This window comes from Cyclopterus lumpus, chromosome 14, assembly GCF_009769545.1.
Source record: "Cyclopterus lumpus isolate fCycLum1 chromosome 14, fCycLum1.pri, whole genome shotgun sequence".
NCBI classification, from domain to species: Eukaryota; Metazoa; Chordata; class Actinopteri; order Perciformes; family Cyclopteridae; genus Cyclopterus; species Cyclopterus lumpus.
The window spans coordinates 15,287,410-15,311,661 of NC_046979.1; the positions used below are offsets into that span (position 1 = coordinate 15,287,410).

At 39.0% G+C, this 24,252-nt stretch overlaps 2 protein-coding genes across 3 annotated transcripts; both read right to left on the reverse strand.

Moving 5' to 3' along the window:
- Positions 1 to 81: 81 nt before the first annotated feature.
- stag2a (stromal antigen 2a) lies at positions 82 to 17,235 on the reverse strand. 2 transcript variants are annotated; one of them, XM_034549951.1, is made up of 34 exons: positions 17,006 to 17,235; positions 14,855 to 14,973; positions 14,611 to 14,689; positions 13,886 to 14,038; positions 13,578 to 13,674; positions 13,400 to 13,476; positions 13,031 to 13,235; positions 12,789 to 12,940; positions 11,746 to 11,819; positions 11,421 to 11,544; positions 10,768 to 10,866; positions 10,484 to 10,563; positions 10,014 to 10,121; positions 9,436 to 9,544; positions 9,089 to 9,206; positions 8,804 to 8,907; positions 8,636 to 8,728; positions 8,461 to 8,550; positions 8,161 to 8,364; positions 7,980 to 8,050; positions 7,712 to 7,799; positions 6,814 to 6,894; positions 6,334 to 6,426; positions 6,048 to 6,222; positions 5,817 to 5,956; positions 5,628 to 5,729; positions 5,239 to 5,387; positions 4,991 to 5,119; positions 4,673 to 4,878; positions 4,111 to 4,351; positions 3,884 to 3,994; positions 3,605 to 3,731; positions 2,570 to 2,647; positions 82 to 2,119 (listed from the first exon to the last, which is right to left on the reverse strand). In XM_034549951.1, exons 2-34 carry the CDS (start codon positions 14,896 to 14,898, stop codon positions 2,096 to 2,098), a joined length of 3,825 nt encoding a protein of 1,274 aa, XP_034405842.1. In that variant the 5' UTR covers positions 14,899 to 14,973; positions 17,006 to 17,235; the 3' UTR covers positions 82 to 2,095. The 2 variants fall into 2 exon arrangements, with proteins under 2 accessions (XP_034405842.1, XP_034405843.1); XM_034549952.1 differs by having other exon boundaries at positions 83 to 2,119; positions 4,111 to 4,348; positions 17,006 to 17,199.
- Positions 17,236 to 18,463: 1,228 nt separating this feature from the next.
- Positions 18,464 to 20,065, reverse strand: epd (ependymin). The gene is made up of 6 exons (XM_034550574.1): positions 19,990 to 20,065; positions 19,797 to 19,828; positions 19,541 to 19,678; positions 19,257 to 19,443; positions 19,059 to 19,140; positions 18,464 to 18,913 (listed from the first exon to the last, which is right to left on the reverse strand). The coding sequence occupies exons 1-6, from the start codon at positions 20,063 to 20,065 to the stop codon at positions 18,787 to 18,789; spliced, it is 642 nt and encodes a 213-aa protein (XP_034406465.1). The 3' UTR covers positions 18,464 to 18,786.
- Between the last annotated feature and the right edge of the window lie 4,187 nt (positions 20,066 to 24,252).

Consider the following 24,252-nt stretch of genomic DNA (forward strand, 5'->3'; position numbering starts at 1 on the left):
CCAAGAGGATTTATCGGTGTGTGCTAGCTATATCTTTAGACATTTATACAAATATCAAAGAATGCAATGGGACACACAGAGTAAAAACACAAATTTAATACACACAAATATTTAAATATGTCTAAACATACAGATGTATGCACATTTTCAGCAGTTCAATGCAAAACAGAAAATATTCAAAATTATAGGTTAAATTTACTGGCAATTCTAAGATGTATTTTTCTCACCTGCCTAATTGAATAGTCAGTGTGTATATGGTCATGTTAAAAACTACATGATTGCTTTCACCACATTATAGTGAGAATCTGAGGGAAAAAAGGGATTTGTATTTAACTACAATATGACTACACCATTTCCCATAAAATCGGAATCTGCCAACCTGGCCAATACACAGAGGTAAAGAAATATCACAGCAATCCATTGAAAGACAAACAAAACAATGTAATGTATGTGTATACTTGAAAAGTATTAGGTTAACTTAAAACAAGTTACATTCTACTTAACCTTTCCCTAAAATTTCAAGCAAACAGAAACTGCAAATATAAAATGATCACAGATTCACAATATATTACACATCTGTAATTGTATAATATACAATTCTGATACTATGATTGTTGACTAAAGAATTCTAAAACTTTGTAATTTGGAATATCTCTAACTCGTATACACGCAACAGTGGCTCATCAAATTGGCTTTTTGAAAGAATCCCCTGCACACTTGCCAAATGGAGAAAAACAAAACAATGCACACCTTTCGCAACCATTTTAAAATCTGTTCTTTTAAATATTGCAACAATGGCATGTCTTTGTTACTAGATATTATTAGATACTATACAGCGGAGAAAAATAGTCAAGATATAGGAGAGATTACATGTTTAAGATTGAGTCAAAATGTATCCATGACACTCTGAATGCTCCCAATATTAAAAAATAGTTTTAAATGCAGCCATCAATTTGTCAAATTATTACATTTGAGCAATGCATTATCTTTGCACCCATTTGTTATAGAGATCAAAAGAAAAATACAAACAGCTGTCCATATCTATACTAACATAATAATTTTCATTAAAAAGTATTATTTCAGCATCTATGTGAAATAACATGATTAGAAACCATTCATTTACATTTGATTGTCATTACAAAATATCTATAAATCAAAGTCATCTATAAGGTATAAAAGCAGAACACATACATTTCTAAAAAATACCATCACAAAGAAATCTGAGAATGTCGTATATCATTTCTGGCAAGGTCTTTGAACAGTATGAGACGCCAGTTCACATTATACTTTACATGTTTTCATATATGGCTACATGCCATGCCAAAGTCTACGGTTTAAAAGTACAGGCGGTAAACACAAAATTACCGACACCTTTACAATGTATCGCAGTCCAATTAAATAGCCCTGCAATGAATGCTGTATTTATAAAGCTTATGATGTTCAATGTATGTTTAGTTTGCGTCAGAGAGGCATTGATTGGAGCCTATGATCATTTCTAAAAAAATATGGCTGTAAAATGACCATAGACTTGAATCAATACCTCCGTAACAAAGTGCAGGGTCATTAAAGTATTCAACAACTGAACGCAACAAGCATCACAAAGGTAGTATTATTTTGCAGGGTTATTATATTTCTATCAGCTTGTGCTCATCACATCGTGTTCACCACTCCTTTATATTGGCCATTATGTATTTACATTAGACAATGTTTTGTCTACTGAATGAAAAAGATTGGTGTATAGGTGTAAATATTATTAATTTGAATTTGAGTCTGCTATTGTCCCCTCACCATACACCTGCCACATAATGTCTGTACTGCTTCACCTTAGTGAGATAAGCTAACATCAAGTTGGTTTAAGGGTAACTGAACAAAAACATAAACATTTCTGCTGCAGTGTGACAAAAGTCCTGCGAGTGAAAATATCAGAATAAAATAAAAATTCAAGCTTTTGCTTGAGTTTTAACAAACTGTTAAAGAGGCAAACATTGGTGTCTCACAAATCATTTATAGCAGTCCATTTCGCTCCATTCTGATTTTCAGTCATCCATTTTGTCTTCCAAGGATTTTGAAAACATGTTCCTTGATGCAATTTGTTTTAGAACATGGAAACATTGAGAACCTAAAGACACAAAAATAAGTTGTTTCAGAAATCCACAATCTTAAAAATAGGACAACAAAGTTCTGGCACAATTTATAGCCTAGGAAGATTTTTTTCCAAGACAAAATATTGTTTAGACATTTATAAATTAATATCAACTATGTTTTAATTGTATTAATATGGGATTATATAGGATTGAGAAAGAACAAGTACAGTGGTTTTATAGACATTTCTAAGGAAGTTTCATGCTTTTTTTTAGCAGGTGAGTATTTGATACTCCAACTTGAAATCCCAGACTGCATGGATAACACATTATATTCATTATTATATATAATTCATGGTCATACAAAAACGTTACCTGAAGAAATCAGGCCTACAAATCATGAGCAACCATGAAACTCACATTGACCTGTTGCATAAAAAAAGAAGCAGATAAGTAAAACAGCACTGTAAGAAGTTAATAATCCTTACCGAATCATCCATAATGGAAGATGGATCAAAGTAGTCCGGCTTTAGTTCAGATCTTTCTCTGCGATTCTTTGATGCCGGCTGAAAAATAACAACTGAGTCAGAACAATGCTCCACAAAGTCTAATGTAACACACCAAAATCATTGTTTATCTTCAGTCTTAAAAACAAAAAAAAAACATGTAGAGAAAATCTGACAATTATAATGTTGTGCCAACTCTAATATTTGGCACCGCAGGGAAGCAACACCTTTCTTTATTTGGAAGAAACTTGCTGAGAAACTTTGCTACCAATAAAGCATGACTGGGTCATACAAAGAGTTAACATGTGGTTAAGGAGCTTTTAACATTTTCTGTAAATATTTACCCATGAACCGCCTTCGGCACTTTCTCTATTTGTGGTCCCAGGAATGCACATGAACAGTGGTTATATTGTGGCTATAAAAAGGCAACAATCAACAACATATCCATTGACAATGTGAAAACACTGACAATCTGCAATGGATCGCTCGTAGTGATTAAAGACAGATAATCATCACCTGAATCTGCAGCTGCTCTCGGCTTAATGGAGCATTACAGCAAGTTTCGGCACACTGTTTAGCTTTCCGGCCCACAAGTTTACTGTTTTGTTTCACGGCTCTCATAAAGTAGTTTCCAGCCGCAGCAAGAGGCTGTTTTGAGAGAAGACGTTCTAAAAAACAATCGTACACTAGCTGGTCACCAACATACACAGTCAGTGACTAGCTGATGAAAAAAGTGGAGCATTTAGCAGTCATATATTTCACTCAGGAGTCGGCAGAGACCAAAACAGTGCTAAACTCCCAGTGAATATTGGACTTGAATTCACTGTGTGGACACATACACGACTCCAAATGAATGATAATGCTGCTCCGTGACGGCTGTATGTGTAACTAAGCAGCTGTTTGCAAAGTTCGCTAAATCAAAAGGTTCAAACTTAATGGTATGTCAGTGATCATCACCACATCCTGTTACCATTGCCAGCCCTAATTAGCATTGAAATGATTGCAGTGTTAAATTACCAAATCAATGTCCATTGTTTCAAAATTCATGTCCTCATTGATGTCCTCCAAGCGGTCCTCCGATGACATCATCACATCCTCCACTATTGGCTCCTCATCATCCTCCATGAGTCCTGAGCCTCGACGACTGAGGAGTACACATAGACACTTGTTATGAGGCTGTGCTGTTTCACATACTGTCTCTTGTCTCCATGTTATTTTTAAAAGCGGTTACATTGACCAGGTTTCCTTCACAATTCAAACCTATGAAATGTACTCTGAAGAGGAGTGGCACCTTACATTTCCTGCTGCATGTGGTTCCTCATCTTGGCATAGTGCATGCTAACTCGCTCTTGCTGCTGACGGGCCTCTACTTGTTGTCTCTGTGTCAACATCCAAGTAACCTGGGTACTGTGGGTACAGTGTTCAGTATTCAACATGACTTCATAATTCCCATTGTATAACAATCGGAGCAATAAAATATGAATTTCAAGGTACGGTAAGGGTTGGGAGAAAGGTTTCCGTACTTGTAATCAATGGCAGTCTGGTGGTGATGGTGCGGCTGCTGCTGGAGAGGCACAGGCTGATGGGGCAGCTGCTCTGTTGGCATGGTGAATGCAGCAGTGCAGCTGTCCTCTTGCCTCATCTTCTTTGGATCCCTCAGTACAGTAGAGGTGAGGTGGGGCGAATGCATCATTACTGGCGTCTGCATGTTCTGCTCGCGGTTCATCCAAACTGCATCACTGCTGCTGCAGCTGTTCTCTTCTGCTATACAGGAGACATTAAGACATTATTAAAGAATGTCTTTTAAAAAACTGAAATTATAAAAGGAAGAAGTTCCTATGTGGATCAATGTTGCCTACTGACTGACACACATTGTTGAAATATACATGTATAACAATTTAAAGCCCCCCAACACACCCAAAAAACACAATTTCCAGCTTTGACTGTGCATTTGCCTTTTAGATACTTTAACAATAAACGGGTAATCAAAAAAACAACTGTTTGGTGCAGGTTATCTCATGTTGCATGTCAATTAAAAATAAATCTTGATCTACCAAAGTAAAATGATGATCAAAATGTGCTTACCTTCAGGTAATTTCCTTTTGCTCGCAGTGGCGGACTTAGATTTCTTACTCCTGGTGGACCCTCGACTGCTGATCCCACTAATGACAGACATGGTGTCATCATCCCCTCCCACCTGCAAGGAGTTCCTGTATGAGATGAGGGGCAGCCAGCAGTCGTCTCGCTGCAGCGCCATCTGAACCGTCATGAATCGCTCCAGGTACTTGTGACTGTCAAAGTGTCAGAACACAAATGTCAAAGTTAGCATTGTCAGAGTTCCTCTTCAGCTCCAAGCTCAGCACAGACATAAACCATGGCACACGTCGTGCAGCTCACACTTACACTGTTCTCTTGTCCTGATGAATTAGTTTGCTGGAGAACTCGCTCAGGATATCTAAAAAGGCTAGATTGAGAGGTGGACTCCCCTGTCCTTGAGGACTAGGCTCCTTAAAAGCAAACTCAATCCCATCCCTAAAATACAGAGGGAAATAAGGATTTGCCATACTTATGAAAACAAAGATGTCACTGTAATATCTGAGTTGCATGCAAAGCTGTAAACCACAAGGTCTTGGCTCAGGACTGCTACTTACTTATGTAACATGGCAATAGCCTCCCTGGTCTTCATCTGATCCAAGCCAAAAGTCAATGAGAAGCGTCGGGAAAGCTCTTTTATGCCACAGAAGGCTGATGTTGAGCGGTCAACATTAAAGCCAAGTTCAGACAGCATATCATTGAATAACTACAGAAGAAAACAACAGATATAGATTGTTTCCACGTTCAGTTACATGTGGGTTCACATACTCTGAGATATTTTGCTGGCATCTACTAATATATATATATATATATATATATATATATATATATATATATATATATATATATATATATATATATATATATATATATATAAAAAATATATTAAAATCTAAAAATGAAAAAAGACAAATGATCTAGACTCCAACCGGGCAAAGACTCTTACCATTTGCAGGCTCAAGACGAGTGTCTTTGCACATTGTACTTTGTCGATTTGTCTTGTTTTACTCAACGTTTCCTTGATGATATCTCCATAGTCATTGTAATACTAAGAAGAAAGAGAGGAAATATTGGTAAGAAGAGCAGGAAAAGAGGAATTCCTTTTAAGTGATTTAAAAAAGGGGTTTCAACATACCCTCATATACTGTTTGAATATATCTGCTCCGGTGTTAATTTCCACCACATTGTAAATGATTAATTTACAATAGGCAGCTAAAAGGTTTCTTCGCTTGTGCAGAGCCTCAATTTTACTGGCTTCATCATCTTGCTGTCCATCTGGAAAATACAAAATAATACACATTTAAAAAATATTATGACTTACTTTTCAAACGTGCGGTTGTTTGGCACAACGGTGAGAGACTCTGACCTGTGCTGTTGTTGTCCTCATCCTGATCAATGAACACTTGATCCAGAATAAAGTTGAGCAGCTCTGCCTGCAAAGAAGAATCTGGTGTATACACCAGAGGCTCCAGTTGTTCCCGGCCTGAAGACATCATTTGGTGACTGAAGATCAATAGCAGATCACATAGTATGGTGAAGGCCTGGAATAAACACAACACTTCAGCATTTATGATCATTTTCAGCGGTACTGAAGAATGCCCATGTTAAAAAAGTCAGCAATAAGAGAACAGTCCCATCGGCATAACCCCCACCTGTTCTTTCACTGCGTTGTTGATGCTGTTTAAGTAACGCTGACACATTAAGCAGAAAGCTCTCATTTGCTTTCTCAAGGTCACCATATCACCCTAAAACGATTAAGCAAACGTTCAGTTAGTAGTAAAAAAAGAAGTTAAATACAGTAAATCAGTATCATAGTTAAAACCAGTTTAATACTTATTGAAACATTTAGCTGTCAATTAATGCCAAAATCAGTCAATAATAATAGCTTTCTTTATACATTGTGTAAGAATGGTGGGAAGATGTGTAAAAGTACTTTGAAACTCAGTGTACCTGGCTAATGGCTATTTGCTGTCTTTAGAAGGTAAACTACTTTCAAACGTACTGGTATACTGGAACGATGCATCTATTTCATAAATGAATGCAAAGGAATGTGTTGTTTTTTAAACCTTTTTTTGGACACTTATTTTGCCAAGAATAACAAAAGAGTGTGTCATAGACCGTTATGTAAATACCTTTAATGAACTGCCATCTGAAACCTTGGCGAGATGCCACAGGATGATGTAATGTGTGCACTGCATTGCGTGAATCACAATCTGTGGGAAAGGAGGCGAGCAGATCAGATGAGCCGCACTATTCCACGCAGACCTGCATTTACATGTACTTAAGTAATCGGGCAGAGAAATCCGGCTACGCACATAATCGGAGAACACATTTAAACGCACTGTACTCCCCCACCTCAACCGTACTGCACGTTTATCTTCACTGTATTAGTTACAGAAGAAGCTGCATCCTCACCGCACGAATGTGTGTGTGAATATTACCAAATCGGTGTTCCATGGCGGAGAGAGATTAATTTATTTAGACTTCTAGAGGCTACTTTGTGTTAGTTTCAGTGACGGTCGGACTTTTGATGGAATGATTCTAAATACGACAATGTAATTAGATGTAATTAATGTAATGTTATCAATGCATCGCTCCATGTAATTAGATCTCCTTTCTACTCCATTAGTTTCCATGTCTACACTTTTTGTCATGTTAAGAGTAAATTCGGAAACCAGTTATCCAAATACATGGACAAGATTTCTGTAATCCCCTACTCTGATTACAGAAGCCCAGCTACTTGTCCACATGTTTAAGAAATCAGCGTACTTGAGGAAGGCGAGTGTAACCTGGATACTTCAAGGTGAGCATTTCTATTGACTCTCAGCAGCTCTCAACATGGCGGTGCCTGAGCCGGTGGGTCGTAGCTAATGGTGCCAACAGCACGAACAGTACAAGGTACCGCAAACGTGCCGACAAAGCCAACAGTGTTTAGCTGAAGGGGAACCCGAGGGTGGGTTGCTATACTGGTTATTGTTGCTTTAGCATTTTCGGGAAGTTACTTACAAAGTCAGAGAAGACTGCTGTTACCTGTTCAGGCATGTCCCCGTTCTGCAGACCTGTGTTAAGTAGCTTGTAATTGCTGGTGAAGAGATCCCACTTAGAGAGGTCATGTGCACTGGAAGTGAAAATAATGCAAATTATAAATAATACATGAAAACATTCATGCAAATATCATTATTCATATCTTCCCCCCGTAAAAGAAAACCAAAATTCTACTTTATTGCTAGAAATGCTCCAATGAAATAGTATAATAACAATAAATTGAAACCATAACAAAAAATGTAAACTGCTTTACTTGTGGAAAGCGCTGATCTTCTTGAGTGTAGATAGAACCTGGTAGGCATCATCTTCATCTGGTTCTTCACCCTGACAAACAAGAGCCCAAACCGGTCAAACCCTGGATATTCACCCTTGTCTCTCCAACTGTGAACATGTTTTAAAACATTCCACTCAAAGAAACACCCCGAGGCACCCACCTCTTGCAGGAAGTCCTCCAGGAGTGTATTGAACTTGTCGACGAGCTCATCGAGGAGCTGAGAGCGAGCGATGTCCACGCGGTTAAAGATGGTGAACTCTTCGTTGCAGAGAGAGTGGTAGGTGGTCGAGCTGGCCTCCAGGACCTCAGTGTCTGTGTGCTTATCTTGGACCTCCCAGATTTGCCGCAACAAGGCATCCAAATGCTTAGTGAGAACATGGAAGCACAGCACAGGGTTTAACTGATACTGCATGCAATTTACAAATTGCATAATCAAGAACAAATGTAAAAATGTACACACCTTTTCTAACCGGCCAGTTGTGTAGATGTCCAGATCAAAGTACTTTGGTATTTGTAGCAAATTGGTCACCTTATCAATATCAACGCAGTACTGTGACAAGAAAAGAGAAAGCCTTTAGGTTGAATGGTTACGAATCAAACGCCTGTTGACTGTCGTGCCTAACACAAGTCATCACCTTTGCCAATAACAGAGGCAATGCAACCGCAAACATCTCGGTGATCCGGGTCCGATCATCCAGCTGCGTTTTCTTCTCCTTTGCACTCAGGACCTTTTCCATACACAAAAACCAAACAATAACACAAAATCATTCAAGAAACAAGGCTAATCAATGTGAGGCACTCACCCTTTTCCCTGTGCCTCTGCCTACTGGAGGGTGGCATTCACAAGCCTGCCGGATAGCACAGAGCATGATCTCAACCAAAGCCGTCTCCTGGCGATCCGTCAGGGCTAAAGATGGCAGACGCAGACATTTACTGACAATGTACTGAAAAAACTAACTGAGTACCAAGAAAAGAAAAGAAAAAAAGAGTAGAAAGAAATACATTTATGTCTTTTCAGATAGATTCCTGTTCCTCATACCGGAGCTGAAAATCTGAGCCAGTAATTGTCTTAAAGAGTGGATCTTTACCCTCCTCCCCTGACACGGGCTCATCCAGCAGCAGGCTGATCATAGACTCCCAGTCTTTCAGGAGCTCTGACCCACAGTCCCACAAGCTATCCACCAAGTAGGCACCATGTTCATGGAGCTGTAAAACATCAAATGGTGAAATGTCAGTGGATCAAATTTAAACCTTACGAAACAAGGTCGATTTGTTTCATACTATCAGTTTAATCAAAATAATTGGAATTATTGTATCTCATCCAAAACTAAAATGAGATCTTCACACTCAAAGCAAGATCAACAGATGTGTTAAGATGGACTTTTTAATTACAATGGGGTTAACGTCCAGGAGTAAAAGACAAAGGCCTGCTTACCTCGCTCTCTAAGTAGAAGAAGACCGTAGTCTTGATGAGACTGCCATTGAGGCTCTGCCTGCCCCTCCTGGGTAATCCCTCCTCCTCAGGACCTCGATGACTGAAGAGCCTTCAATCAGCACAATATCAAAGGCTGTTAAAAAACGTCTGGTGAAGACAGGTGCAATAAGCACCGGCTCTGCCTGCAGCCCCTTTGGAGAAGCTACATGCTGGGGCTAACATGGCGTGTCACATGCTTCTTAATCGTAAAGCTTCAAGTTATATGTACATTCCACATGTATTTGTTTATTATTTCTATAACTACATATTGTTTATATGCTCTGTTGGGAGGATTGTTTGATGACTCAACATAACATTATTATAACACAATATTGTTTCTACTTTAATATATCTAATGTAAGCTCACACAGTTAATTTGGCAGGTACAACAACTCTTTGCACTTCTGTTTTTGCTGTGAAACAAGATGAACGGAAGCCGAGGTGACTCAAAGCTGACTATAAACCGGCTTCTTACGTGTTGACGATGCCCACTTCCAATGACAGTTCAGTTGTTTCAAAAGACACAACGAAACACTTACTTCTTAAACAGAAATTCTCCTGCTGAAACAGCGATGGGTCGATGCGCGGAGTAGACCAGATGATAAACACTCTCACAGTCCTCTGCTGTCAGGATCTCATCACTACTCCTGTTAGACCAAATGCAGACATTCTTAGTTAGAAAGGCCAATTTAATTTATCAAAGATGAACAATTAGATATTTACTTAAAGGCAAATGTATGAAATAGTTTGTTTAAACATTCTCATAGAAATATGATTATTAAATCTAACGAAATAGGAGCATATTCTCTTCATTTAAGACTTAAGTAACCATAGCAATAAACAGAAATGATGACTGAGCAGTAATGGATCAGGGTAATGTCTCTAATTGAAGCACAAATACTCTTTTTATTTTATTTATCCAGTTAACTTTATGAGCATTATGTCTTTAGAGTCACATTATAAAACGCATGCAGAGCATTCCCATTCAAGAGGAGGGAAGGTTACTCACTGCAAGACAAGTGTCAGAAGTTTGATGGCTTGTACTGCAACATCGTATTCTTTGTCCAGAGTCATGGACACAATCCGGTCCTGTCAACGAGAGTAGGTTTATGTTTCAGATACAGTTTCTTAGTCAGACGATCTCCATAACATTAGCGGCCGTGTCATGAACGGGTATACTGATGTCAAAATGATGTTATCTTTCTTTAGTTATCGGCAGATGAAGACACACCAGGGAAAAGGCTGTAACTTTCCAACACATTTCAACGATGCTGAAGTTATGCAACTGCTTACCTTGAAGCGACTTGTGAAGAGCTCCAGTCGTGCGCCGAGCTCTCTGCTGTGGAACAGGCCTTGAAGGGCACCCAGACACTTCAGTCGCACCTCACCTTGCTGGAGTCACAGTAGAAATACATAACTTATTAACCATATTTTAATTCAGTTACTTTGCCTTTACCCCAAAGCTGTATATTATTATGCACCCTTTTAGACAAAATATAATGATCTACGTCAATAAGAGTTCTTTTGCTTTTTCCCCATTCCTTTGCCACAGCCAAATCAATTGATCAGATTTTGATATAAAGATGATATGGACTCCATAACATTTAGTCCTCCAACACTCAAGGGTTCTGCTGGTCTTATGCTGATGTTGAAGCACTTCTCTTCATGATTTAAATCGTCATTTGTCTTAAATTTACCCTAAAAATCAATTGAGCACAAGCACAGAGCGCTGCAATCATTGAATAGAAAGAAAAAACAGGAACTTTTTTTGATGTTACTGGTAAATGAAAATACAATACTACAAGTTACTGCTTTTTACAGCAAACATCTTCCAGCAAAGATGACTACATATGGCGTGTATGGTGAAATAACTGCAGAAATGCTTGTTAGTTTGATTTACATTTAGGTTAATTTTGTATAAAAACAGTGTCTGTCTGGTAGCTCACCTTGTCATGCATTGTCCAGCCAACATACTTCAGGTAACTGTCATTGAGGAAGGCGTCACTGTACAACTTCATCCACATTCCAATCTCCTCAATACAAATAGCTCGGATTTCAGCAATGGCATCACTGGCGAAAAACCACAAGAATTGATTTAATTTAGTCAATAATATAATATAACAAGCCTTTGTGTAAACACAATTGTTCATACTAAACTAAAATCATAGGGACTCAAATTGGTGTTGACATTATTTTCACACCAGAGGGCGCCAACAATGAACATTGAAAGGTCCCTGCTGCAAATCAGTCAGCAATCATGGATTCACATACCGATATCTGTGAACAAACACTCCTTTGAAAATTGCATTCATCATGTTTTCAATCTCATCTTGGTTTTCTTGAAGCTGAAAGATAGACAGAAAGTGATCGTTTTAAAATTAGTTGCATGAAAACAGCAAAAACAAAAGACCCTTGTTCAAACCTCAAACACAAAAACTAATACATAAGTAATTTTAGCTATGATAAAGAGCAAGGTTGGCATGACACTACTTTCGGTAATCACCGGGATATTTAAACGGGATGATGTCATGGCTCACAGTAGGGGATGAGACCTGTGAGTGAAATATAAATGAGCGTTTCCTAGATTCAAGCCCCTGCCTCCCTTGGAGACAAAGGTTTAATTCTTAGTCGGTTTAATTGTCCAAATTCATTCAGATAAAAGGCATTATGATTTAAAATTATTTTCGCCCTGTAGAGTAAAGCTGACTGTACATGACCGGTCTAGACCACATGGACATTTTGTTCAAATCTAAGTGAAAATTGGTAAATGCCACAATTTCTCTTAAATCAATCGTACAGACCACAGAAGAAATGAATCCGTCTGTAGAAATAGTTCTTGCATGAGATCCACTATAAAGTCATGTCACATAGCATCTAACCAGTTTTTGCAAAGTGCATATAAATAGATATAAAGGTAATCAAATGTTTCAGATTTAACAATAAACACAAGTATAAATGTACACTGTGAAAGAATGCAGCTATAATATGTCATTAATTGAAGTATGAATGTTTAGAGTTAATTAAAATTCCTCCTGTGCAGAGGTTGGTTTATAGCATTTTGCCGGTAACACTTGTGCCTTCTTGCTTCTTCACAGGATATTGTGCCTGTAAGCCCACTGGCATTTCTGAGAATACTGCAACAAAAAGCACATAAACACCTTGCTGTGTGTGCTCATACTGTATGCTGCGCGCCATCTGTGGGGTTCCGTGCCACGGGACCCCTCTCAAGTATAAACAAGGCTTTACTGTGACAGTGTTTGGAGTGATAGTCAAAGTGTAGTTGCGAGTGTTAGACAACTTGTATTTCTCCTCACCTCTTTACGCTTCTGTAACAGGTTTTCCAGACGATCGTTGGCCCTTTTTGCAAGGACCTTGTTCCTCTCCGCCTCGTACTGTCTCTGCGTGTTGTCCATATTGATGCTCAGGTTGAGAGCAACATTCACCAAGGCCGTCATCAACTTCATGGCTGCAGAAAACCACACAATTTAAAAACAGGCCTGAAGAAATAAGAGCGTGCATGGAGCAGAAATTCAGAAGCGTGCACATTAAAACTGACCTGCCAGTGTGCTTGTATGTCTAAACGCCCTGACCTGTGAGTCAGACAGGCCGGTGAGCAGGGAGATGACTGTGTCCATCATATACTCGTCGTAGATGATGCTGTACTGACACTGACGAACCAGAACCGCAATGAAGTCACAGAAGTTGATCCTGAATTTCTTCCACTGTGGTCCTGCCATAGTAAATGGATAGTCACCGCCATCCTGTTTGATGACATGAGAGAGAGGACCAGATTCAGGTCGAGGGGGATCACATTTGTTTCACTTCCCTTAATGTCTGCCTTTGTGCTGTTATCTGATAACTGCACAGATTTATGGATTGATCGTTCTCTCATTTAAGAATCAAGTTAAGTAACTGAATGCATCACCTCATCAAACTCCTCTGTCATTTTTCGGATGATTTCGGAGTTCTGCATATGTCTGAACATCTCTCCACTCACAGCACCTGCGTGAAGAATCACACAATGGCAGTCAAGTTCAGCATTTGTATTTGCTTTCAGGCACCTGACTTTCTACATATTCATACAGATCATGTCAGATACTCACCTTTACAGCCAGAGCACTGAATGAAGAAGTTGATTAAGTCCAGGAGAGCATGGTCCCTGTCATGTTTGTATGCCTCGATCCAGTCATCAACAACAGACTAGAAAAGAAAAAAAAGAAACATGACTCTTGACAAATACAACGTTCAAAAAAATATCGCTGCACTTTCAGGATGACAAATACAATTGCTCCAACACAATTTATTCCCAAAACTGGAACCCTCAGCTACCACACCAGTCAAAAATATGTTCCTAATAAAACAATGAGAAGGAGCACTACATAATCTCTTCACCACAGTAGTGTGTACCCACCTGTGTGGCACTCTTCCCCATTTTAACCACCTCGAACAGGGTCTCCATCCCGTTCTCCTGATAATGGCCATTCACCCGGCCAAGACCGGGGGCCCTTCCTGCTCCTCCACCTTTGGCCTTGTCTCCAGGCGCCTTCTTCCCTTTCTTGGCTGCCTGTAGTGGAGAAAGGTGTTAAATGGAAAATTAAAGTGTGTTATTGTGTTGAGTATCGTAACTCAGAGAACAGTGCGCACACATTAAACGCGCGTGTAGACTCACGTTACAGACATTTCATGTGGAAAGTGATGTGGCATTAACTTATTTTCTGATCAAACAAAGCTGCCAAGTAACATCACACTGTTTCTACCCTGTTTTAGTCCTGTGATGTACTGGGAACCAGTCCAGAGTGTTTCATTGCCTCCCACCCAATGCATGATGTGATCAATTACACATGGACAGATAAGGAAAATAAATAAATGAAGATTAAAGGTTCTCAAAAGATAAGATAATATATGTACTTTATTCATCCCCAGGGGGGAATTTCTTTGAAGCAGCAGCAAACATGTTTACATATATACAATACATCCATCCATCCATCCATTTTCAATACCGCTTATCCTCATTAGGGTCGCGGGGGCGCTGGAGCCTATCCCAGCTGACATAGGGCGAAGGCAGGGGACACCCTGGACAGGCCGCCAGTCCATCGAGGGCAATATACAATACAATAAAATAAAATAAAAACATACCATGCCCTTTCCCGTCTTTGCATTTTTGCCATCGGGATCCTCAAGGTCAGTATCAGAAGACAACTGAGACTCTGCCTCTCTGTGCATAACAGATGAAGTCATTACTAACACAAAACAGGCTTCAAACATAACATTGAAGTTCCGAGAGATAACATCACAGTGAACATGCCTGCATACAATCAAGCAAATACGAATTCAAAGACAGGTATAATTTGAGAATGCGCATCTGTGATGCAGTGCTTACTGAGCAAATTGAAACTCCGTGTGCAAATCCTGCGCTGCTATCATTTCTTTAACATTTTTCTGTGTCTGCTGAAGTGGTGCGTCTACTGCTCTGGACCCCAAGCAACAAGGTAACTGCGCCTGGAAAAAGAGACAAATGAGAAAAGTTTGTTGATGAATGAGGACATTGACACCAACAAATCACAGTATATCTGACATAGATGTGTTTCAAGAGCAGATGTAATGCTCAAAGCCAGGGATGAAGCCGTTTGTTTCTATTGTCACAAAGGGCCTAAGATGCTGCAGCCTGGCAGTGCACCACTCAAACACCTCGCTGACATGGAACAGCAAACTGGCTACTGAGGAAGAAATGTAATCTAAGTGACGGATTTTCCTCCATTCATGCGGTAGATTGTGACATTTTGCTCAACTACTGCTTTCTTCACACACACAAAAACTATCTGGAGATGTCACCCTGGCGTCTGAGGAAAACCATTTTCAATATTTTCTGACATTATTAGACAACCATGTAATAATCTAATAACTGATTAACTGAAGAAGAAAACAATCATTAGATGCAGCCCGACTTTAATCCCACATCTTGTTCAGAGATCTCCTCAACAACCACGCTTTTGTTTCGGCCTTAGTGAGGGTGATTCCCTTAGTCATTGCACAGACTCCCTTTAACATGTTGACTCATTACATCCTGCTTTTGTTTCTAACTGTGCGGATAATTCGGAGCTTGAATATGAGTTGTGTATATTTATTCAGAAACTGAGCAGTCATTATCATTTTTGTGAATCACACAATTATAGTTTTATTTGTTGTATTATAACCTGGTGCAGAATAAATCAAATCAATTAGTAAATTAACAATTATGATGATTGGTGTAACTGTATCCAGCCATTCATCGAATGAAAGTACCAAATGTGTGGTAGTTAAATACATCACATACGTATGATGATTGTATGTATCTTTAATATTTGATGCATGTTTTACTTCATTTATATAATTGTTAATTACTGTCTGGGTTAATTGATTGCTCAGATTATGTACAGGGGCATTTTAATGGAGCACAATTAATTATACTTGAGGACTGAGGGGTAAAATGTGTATTTGCAGCTGATCAGTGAAATTGTATTTAATGGCTATCAAAATCATGCATTTTTCTTTCTTGGTCTTGATAATGATACGTAAGGGACCAGGGATATTCAAACTGTGATTGTGTGTAGTGTTTAACTTGGTAGCCACACTGACAGGCAGGTAAAGTGTCTTATGGGGTAATGGGGAAACATGCTGTTAGACCCTTTATTCACCTCTTAAATTGCACACAACTTCTACAGAGATAGACAGGTAGCTGTTATTCTGAAGGCACAATTGGTCATTTACCATTTCCCAACTAAGTTGTGAGTTGATGTCATTCACCAGGACAAATAACACAAGGGACGCAGATGCTTCTCAACGCGTAGATTTAACATGAACAGATGTTGTCTGTGGGGGGGCGTGTCTACACAACTCTGTACGTGTGACGAACCATCCCGGAATGCAACGGAAACGTAACATGCACTTCATCTGAAAAGATGACTTGGGACTCCGAGGCTACTTGAGCCCCTCGAGTTAACGTCCGTTACTTTCGTGGACAACAGATTCATAAACATTCACAGCAGGTCGTTGTGACTCTGAATGTGTTACAAAGCAAGTTGATCCCAAACAAACTATTCTGACACGCGCAGTTGTTAACTTTAATTCAAACGCAACTACAGATGTTTCCGATGGTGGTGATTCGCTCTCTTCGAGCAGCTCTCTGCTAATGCAGCTAGCCCGACTGACATGTGATGTCCGCCGATACATTGTCTAGCTAGCTGACTTGAGAGCCTCTCCTCTTCGCGGCCACTTCACTGTAGGAGATCTAACGTTACATGTTCAGCCTCAAATCGCCTTCAGCGTTGCTAGCATCCCCGTTAGCTGCAGCAGGCTAACGGCTCCACGACTCAGCTCCAGCTGTGACTCGTCATCACCAATCACGCCATTTGTCGTTTGTATTTCTGTGTACGTGACTCCTGATACCACTAACACAGGTGCCTGGTCAGCTCGCCATTACAGCAGCACCAATGACAAACTCCCTGGATGTCAACGTTAGCTGTCCGCCATTTTACAACTTCACGTTACTTACCTCGTTTCAAATCAAAGACGGACTGATAACAAGTAATCCAAACGCTGCGGACTGGGGAAAGAGGGCGCTCGCGCTATCGTCCCGCTCAAACTGTCACGTCCCAGAGCTCATGAATGATAGTTGTGTGTGCTAGCTAACGGCAAAGCTCCTTGGTGGCTAACATAGCAAGGTACGGTTTGTGTTGTCGTAGTTATGCACGGAGCACACGCACCACCTGTCGGTGGCTCCGGGAACTGCTGGTGAGAGGGGCCACACCATGTCAGTGCTGTGACTCCGGCTTTACTCCTCCACCGAGGGGTCACAGCTCCACGAGGCTCTGTGACCTCCATGCAATACACATGTATGTGTATTGCATGTAAATATGTATACACATGTTAAATTCTCCGCAATTTAAATGACGAGGTGGTTAACCTTGAGTTGTGTGACAGGAGGAATACATATTCATGAAACATTTCTACACCGCCACCCAGATAAAAGTCACTAGTTTTGACCTTCCTCGGCCTCATACATGTAACGTTAAGGAGCAAGCTGCCTTCATGTTTCATCCATTCTGTAGGCTACTTATATAGGCATATAATAAGTAAAACAAATACCACGGAGCAAACAAGAGTAGCCTATACTGGTGACCAATATCAATACATGCATCAACATTATGACAACTTCGGTTTGATAATTTGGGTAAATGTTTGAACAAGATGAACAAATGACCTACACCTATACATGACCCCCTCACAAACGAAAACATGCATGTTGTGCATGCAGACTGGAAACATTGAGTAAACCATGTGATGCATATCAACAAAAGCTCCCAATCATATTATTGTTTTGATATTGATTTTTGGTTATTGATTTTTGATTGTTGTTTTTTTAACCCCAAATATCAAGGTGAAGGCAATAAACATGATACTTCCTTTTTATAATCTTATGTTTTGGTTGCTTAGTTCTAGGTATCATGACTGAACACCGCAGACTGTCCTACAGCTATTACTATTATGTTCATGTTGGTATTTGTAATATTCACACTGATTTAAATTTTGTTGGACATTAATAATATTCCTACACTAATATTAATTATATGCAACACTGTTGCCAGACTTAAAGATGGTCAGTTCTTCAAATTCAAACTTTGTTTAGCTGATATTGTATATTATTGTATTGCATTTCTCCAAAATTGTGTTTAAATAAATGACAAAAACCTAACTGTCACTGGATCTCTGGAGAGAAGAACATTTGATCGGCAATGTGTGGTACACTCCCCTTGAAGAATACTTCTATGTGACGAGGAAAAGGTAGTCAAATGGGGACCAAACCAATGGCCCCGGGGCCCCCTAGTGGATTAATACAGCCTTACAGCTCTGAAATGGTTTGTTGTTGATTCAAAACCTGCTTGTTCAAAAGTTGTACAAAGTCAAAACAGTGAAGAAGGAAATAATCAAAAAAAGAAGTCTCTTTACACCATTGACATCTTTGACATTTTATTGTTCATTAATCCTATCTTACAGGTTTTGTAAGCAGTGCCAACTTGAAAAGCCACCAAACTGTTAGTAATTATGACTAATTCTACGTCATATCTCTTTCCTTTACATCAACATGTATGTATACAGGATGATCCATTCAACGCCATATCTTCATAAAGGGGTGGAAGATGTGATTGGACCCGCTGTGATGTAGTGCAGGGTCACACAAAAAGCTCAATTCACACATGAAAAGCAGAGGAAAGTCTAAAGTTCTGGCAGGCCACACTTGTATAGGGGTCGGGTTTTCTGCCGGCGAGGTTTCATCTACATGAACTCGTTGAGGAAGCTATTGACTGTCCCTTCAGGGGTCTCCTCCAGAGGCTGGGCCAGACAACAGGAGGGCACCGCGAGAAGATCTGGATCCTTGATCTCGATTTCCACCTCCGTGAGGCTGTGAGAAAATATTTTTTACAATATGGAGATTTTTCCCACACATTCATTTAAGTCTGTGCATCTTAACATATGCTAGACAGTCACATTGATATACCTGGAGTGTTATTTTCCCAATGATTAAAAAAAGAAAACAATTCACCAACCTGACAATGAATGATGAGGACTCATGGAAGTACATTGTGTACACGGGCAAACACCCCATGGTGACAGACATGCAGTAGTGGCCTGAAATAAAAAAGAGACGGAAAACCCTCAAGTCGTAATTGACTTTGTCACATATAAAGGCACATATTATTAACATTATTACTATTTCACATGTTATTTTGTAGCATTTCTCTCACCCTTCATGTCTGCCATCGCTCCTCTCCATACACTGACTTTTATTCCCTCCCCTTCAATTGATGGACTCCCACTGTTGACGGTGCTCATGAACGTTGCATCATCTGGGATATCTAGAGGGTGCTGGGTGCATTGCAGTGTTTTTTTCTCACAGCTCTGATTTTTGCTGTCAATCTCATAGAATATGCCCTGCAGGATGGAGAGACAGATCCAGATGTCAAGGCGCAAAAAAAAACAGCATTAAGTGATCTGCGTTTTAGTTTTCTTGAATAAAGAAAACCCCCACCTCATCGAATAACATCAGCAGATCCAAGCCCAGGGATGTGTTCGTGGGGTAGCTCTCGTTTGATCTGAACCGTAGTTTCTTGCCCATCGAATCATAAGTGAACGCACCAAATGCTTTCACGTCACCCTTCAGGGATATCTGCAGTTTCATTGAACGACAGGCATTCAGAGAGTTTAACGCCAGAGTTTAAAATGCTATTTTAAAAAAGTACCAGAAATACAAATTGTCTTGTGAGACACATTTAAAAAAAACTCACCACACTCATGAATCCTGTCATATTGGGTGCATCTGAAAGACAACACGTTAGATTAGTCTCACGCATGCAGGCAACAAACAACATACTAGACATTGGACACATTTTCAAACTCATATAACGCGCTGCCCAACAAGCGGTCAACTCAAAATCAGATAACAGGAAGAACCAAAATGATGGAAGTACAAATTCTTACGACAAGGCTGATGGTGATCTGCATGGGTGGTAGCAGTCAAGCACATGAAGACGCAGAGCGTAATAGCTGCGTACATTTTCCTGGTACAGAGGGAGTCACAAAATACAGGTGGAGACGGCAAAAGCAACTCTAAGCGCATCTACCTTTCAGTCGAGTGACTGCTGCTTTTATAGAGATCAACTCCGACGCAGTCGATAAGTATTACATAAAAGGTCCCGGGACTTCAAACGCCAAGCTGTCTCAACAAATTAGACCCAGCTGGGGGTGACCCAATAAAACAAATGTCTTACACTATCTTCTCTTTTGTGATTGTGCAGCTGTCCTCAGATGTGTGTGTGTGTGTGTGTGTGTGTGTGTGTGTGTGTGTGTGTGTGTGTGTGTGTGAGTGTGTGTGTGTGTGTGTGTGTGTGTGTGTGTGTGTGTGTGTGTGTGTGTGTGTGTGTGTGTGTGTGTGTGTGTGCATTGCCTCTGGGTCAAGCGGGGACAATCATGGAGGATTCAGGCTCTCGGAGCAAGTGCATCTCTAAATCTTATTCTGTGATTAGTGATACCAGCTGATGATATGGTTAACAGTGCTGTAGAAATATTCATTTTTTATACAAACAAGTAGACCTGTCTTTTTGTATTTCAACTCTGCACAGTGAAGGTAAAACATCAAAGTTAAGTCACAATAAAGTAAATACATTTCAGTTAAAGGGGACTTTAAATTTGATTTCAATTTGAATTTGTGGGGTCATTATTTTACAATGAACATTTTATTTAATTACCTGTAATTTCCTTTTTGTCAGAAGTAGTCCAATCTTTTCAGGAGGGGAATCAAATCGTATCAACCTTGTAGGCACAACGAGGGCCTTAAGACTACTTTAATGGTCTTGATGGCCGGTTAGAGGGAAACCACAGGAAAAGGGTTTTACCATCTGCCAACGGTATGTGTTATTTATTACTCAAAGTACTACGACTACTACTTAGGGTTATGTAGTAATTCCTACTTGGGTAACTACTACTTGGGTTATGAAGTAATTATTTATTACTTGGGTAATTACTACTTGGGTAACTACTAGTTGAGTTATGTAGTAATTATTTACCCTTCGATAAATAATATAGGAACAGACATTCCTATATGATCTCCAAAATAAAGTTTTTTTGGCACAAAAGGCAGATCATTGTTTCATGTGGGCCGAATAGTCTCATCAACAACTGTGACAAATTGAATCCAAAGATCAAAAAATAAATATATTGGAGAAGAAAAAACATTTAGCCCATTTAACCCATTGTAGCCCTTGATATTAAAACATACACTATACATAGATAATGAAGAACAGTCAGGAGTATGCATAATGTATCAGAACTGTTTATTGCCAACGCTTGACATACAAGGAATTTAGCTCGGTGAATATATCACAAAGCCGTAGTGAACAATCACATTTAGAAAAAACAATATGAAATAAAATAGGCTGAAGAGTCTTCACTTTCTAAAACATCCTCACTCTCCCTTTCTTTTATTAATGTGATCCAAACTAAATAGAAAGCCTGGGGAGTTCATACCAGGTCAAATGCACGAGCCTGATAAAAAATGTGTTGTTTCCACAACGACACATTGTCCAGCTGTCTTTTGTTCTTTTGCACAATGTCCCTGTTGTGTTCGTGCTTTCAAGCAAACAACTCGGTGCACTCTGTCAGACAGGTGAGAAACAGCAGTAACATATCTCTTTATATACAATTTCTCTTTATATAATTTATATGGTTATTTCTTAAATATTTAACTAGATTTGTGACACAATATTAATCAGCATTAGGATTTTTTTTAAGCCTATGAAAGATTGCTTAATAACTTTTTTTCATTACAGCAGATAAATTAATAAAGTATAATAATACTTAAATTACTATAAGCTGAATAAGAGAACTTGATGTCAGTGCGGCATCGGATGTTTGTTGGAGAAGTCTCAAAATGGAAAAGAAATACAGAACAAAACTAAAAGGGAAGCCTGAAACCACAAAGGAATGAGACTGAGAATAGACTGAGAATGAATTGTGCGCATCACAAGGGGAAATTTGACGTTACTGTATAAGGGGAATATGGGAGGGGGTTGCTGAAATGAGGGAAGCCTTTCTCCTCGTGCACCCATTTCCCTTTTACCGAGCATAACATGACAGCTCAAGACAACTCAGCATTTTCACTTTCTGAGAGGAAGTCAGCATGTTTATGAACCGTGACTTACCCACTGACACGCAGTGACTGATTTCATAGTTTCATGTGAAGTGTAGTGGTGGCTTACAGAAGTGAATTTTTCTTAATGACAAATAATGAGCATATCAAATATTGCCATAATCCAGTGGTGATAGTATAGTGTCTGATATAATGTATATTTGCTTGTTATTAAAGGAGAGACAAGCTCAGTTACTAATCAACATGGACATATTTTCATTGAAAGCATGTATCATCCGAGGTCATTGGTTTTTTGCAAAGTGCATATATATATATATATATATATATATATATATATATATATATATATATATATATATATATATGTACGAGTTTGGAAGAAGCTTTTAATCCATGAGAGCGGTCTGGAAGTCACACAAAGCCAACTGTAACCCGGAGAAGGCTGGGTTTGCAGTGGCATACAGGATGTGTATAGTCAGCAGAAAAACATTGCAATGTTGAGGTGAACTGGTTCTGAATCAATATGATTACTGAACCGCTTCGCTATCATTTTTGCCCCGACACTTTTTGCAAAACGCTGGAAATGTGTTTGTCTCCTTTATGAAAAGTGATTTATAATTAAGTGATTAGATTAGATTAAAATGAATAACCTACTGAACAAGAAAGCCCTACACACATATCTGGCCATCACTTGCTTTTTTCGCAGCAAGGACTTGATTCAACACTTCGGGCAAAACAATATACTTAAACTGTAATAGTGTATCAATGACAACACCATATGGGAAAAGTCTTGTGATGTAGGTTGAGTTAATGAGTTGGATCACAAAGGTCTTGGGGGTTATAGGTTCACTTCTTTTAGTGAGTACTAAACTGTAGTAACCATTACGTAACAGTGTGAGCTTTGAACCCTCGGCTGAACACTGACCGCCTCTGGCCTCCTCGGCTGTGCATGAGTGACTACATAGAAACTGTCTAGACTTTCCTGCTGCCCACTGATATGTGAAACTGACACGCCGCAAAGAGGTAGGCTGAAACCACCAGTTGTTTTGTGTTTCTAGTGGAGAGGAATTTTCAAGGATGTTATTCAGATTGCTATTGCATAGGGTTTATCTCAGAGGAAATTTCACAAAAGATCGTATCTTTCCCCTCTCTGTTGTCGTCGTCACACTGTAACTTTTCTTGTCTCCATGTATTTGGTCATACCAAATTAAATTCAAAGAAATAACCCCAATCTTTTTGTCACCTGATCCCAATATAAGCTCTTAGAATGAGTTGGATTTTCTTCAATTTAAAAAACAGTATTGCCTATTTAATAGAAAAGAAAGGCAAAAGAGCATTTACTAGCTACTCATAAAATCAAAATCCATAGGCTTTCATATGTGTAATACGTTATCTTTACCACTTGGGATATGTTGTTTAAGTTCCATTTAGGCCTTTATTTTGTCAGTGTGAACACTGACACTCTCCTATAGTAAAATTAATTAGACTTACTCACTTTGTTTTTGCATTTAATCAAGGCAAGTGTAGCATAAAAATAGACCCAGTGACGACCAGGCCTTACATTTTAATGATAGATAACTTTTATTACATTTATATGCTGGAATGTTCACAACATAACTGGAAATTGAATGAAGTAAAAGACCAGCAGTCAAAAGCTACGATAATTGAATGCAGCATTGTTGAAGAGGATCAGCAGTACTGTGTTTGTACACTAAACCAACTCTATTTCTTTCAAGCTCACTGATCATAAAAAAAAAAGCTTTAATCAACTCAGTATGTCATTAAATTTTCAATGTGTTGAAAGAATACTGCCCCCCTTCCCGTGTTCATTCATTTGAATGTTGGGTGACTTCCACATTTTACGCATTAGATGTACCTCTGGTTGGGAATTTACCTCCGAAAAGTTCTTCATGAGTGTGAGCAATTTTCTGGAAGAGAGAGCTGTTCCTTTGACAATGAGGACAAAATAAAATTAAAATAAATATATATATATATATTATAAATATAATATATATATATATATAATATATAATATAAATATAATATATGTATACATATATATTAATATATATATAATATAAATATATATGTATACA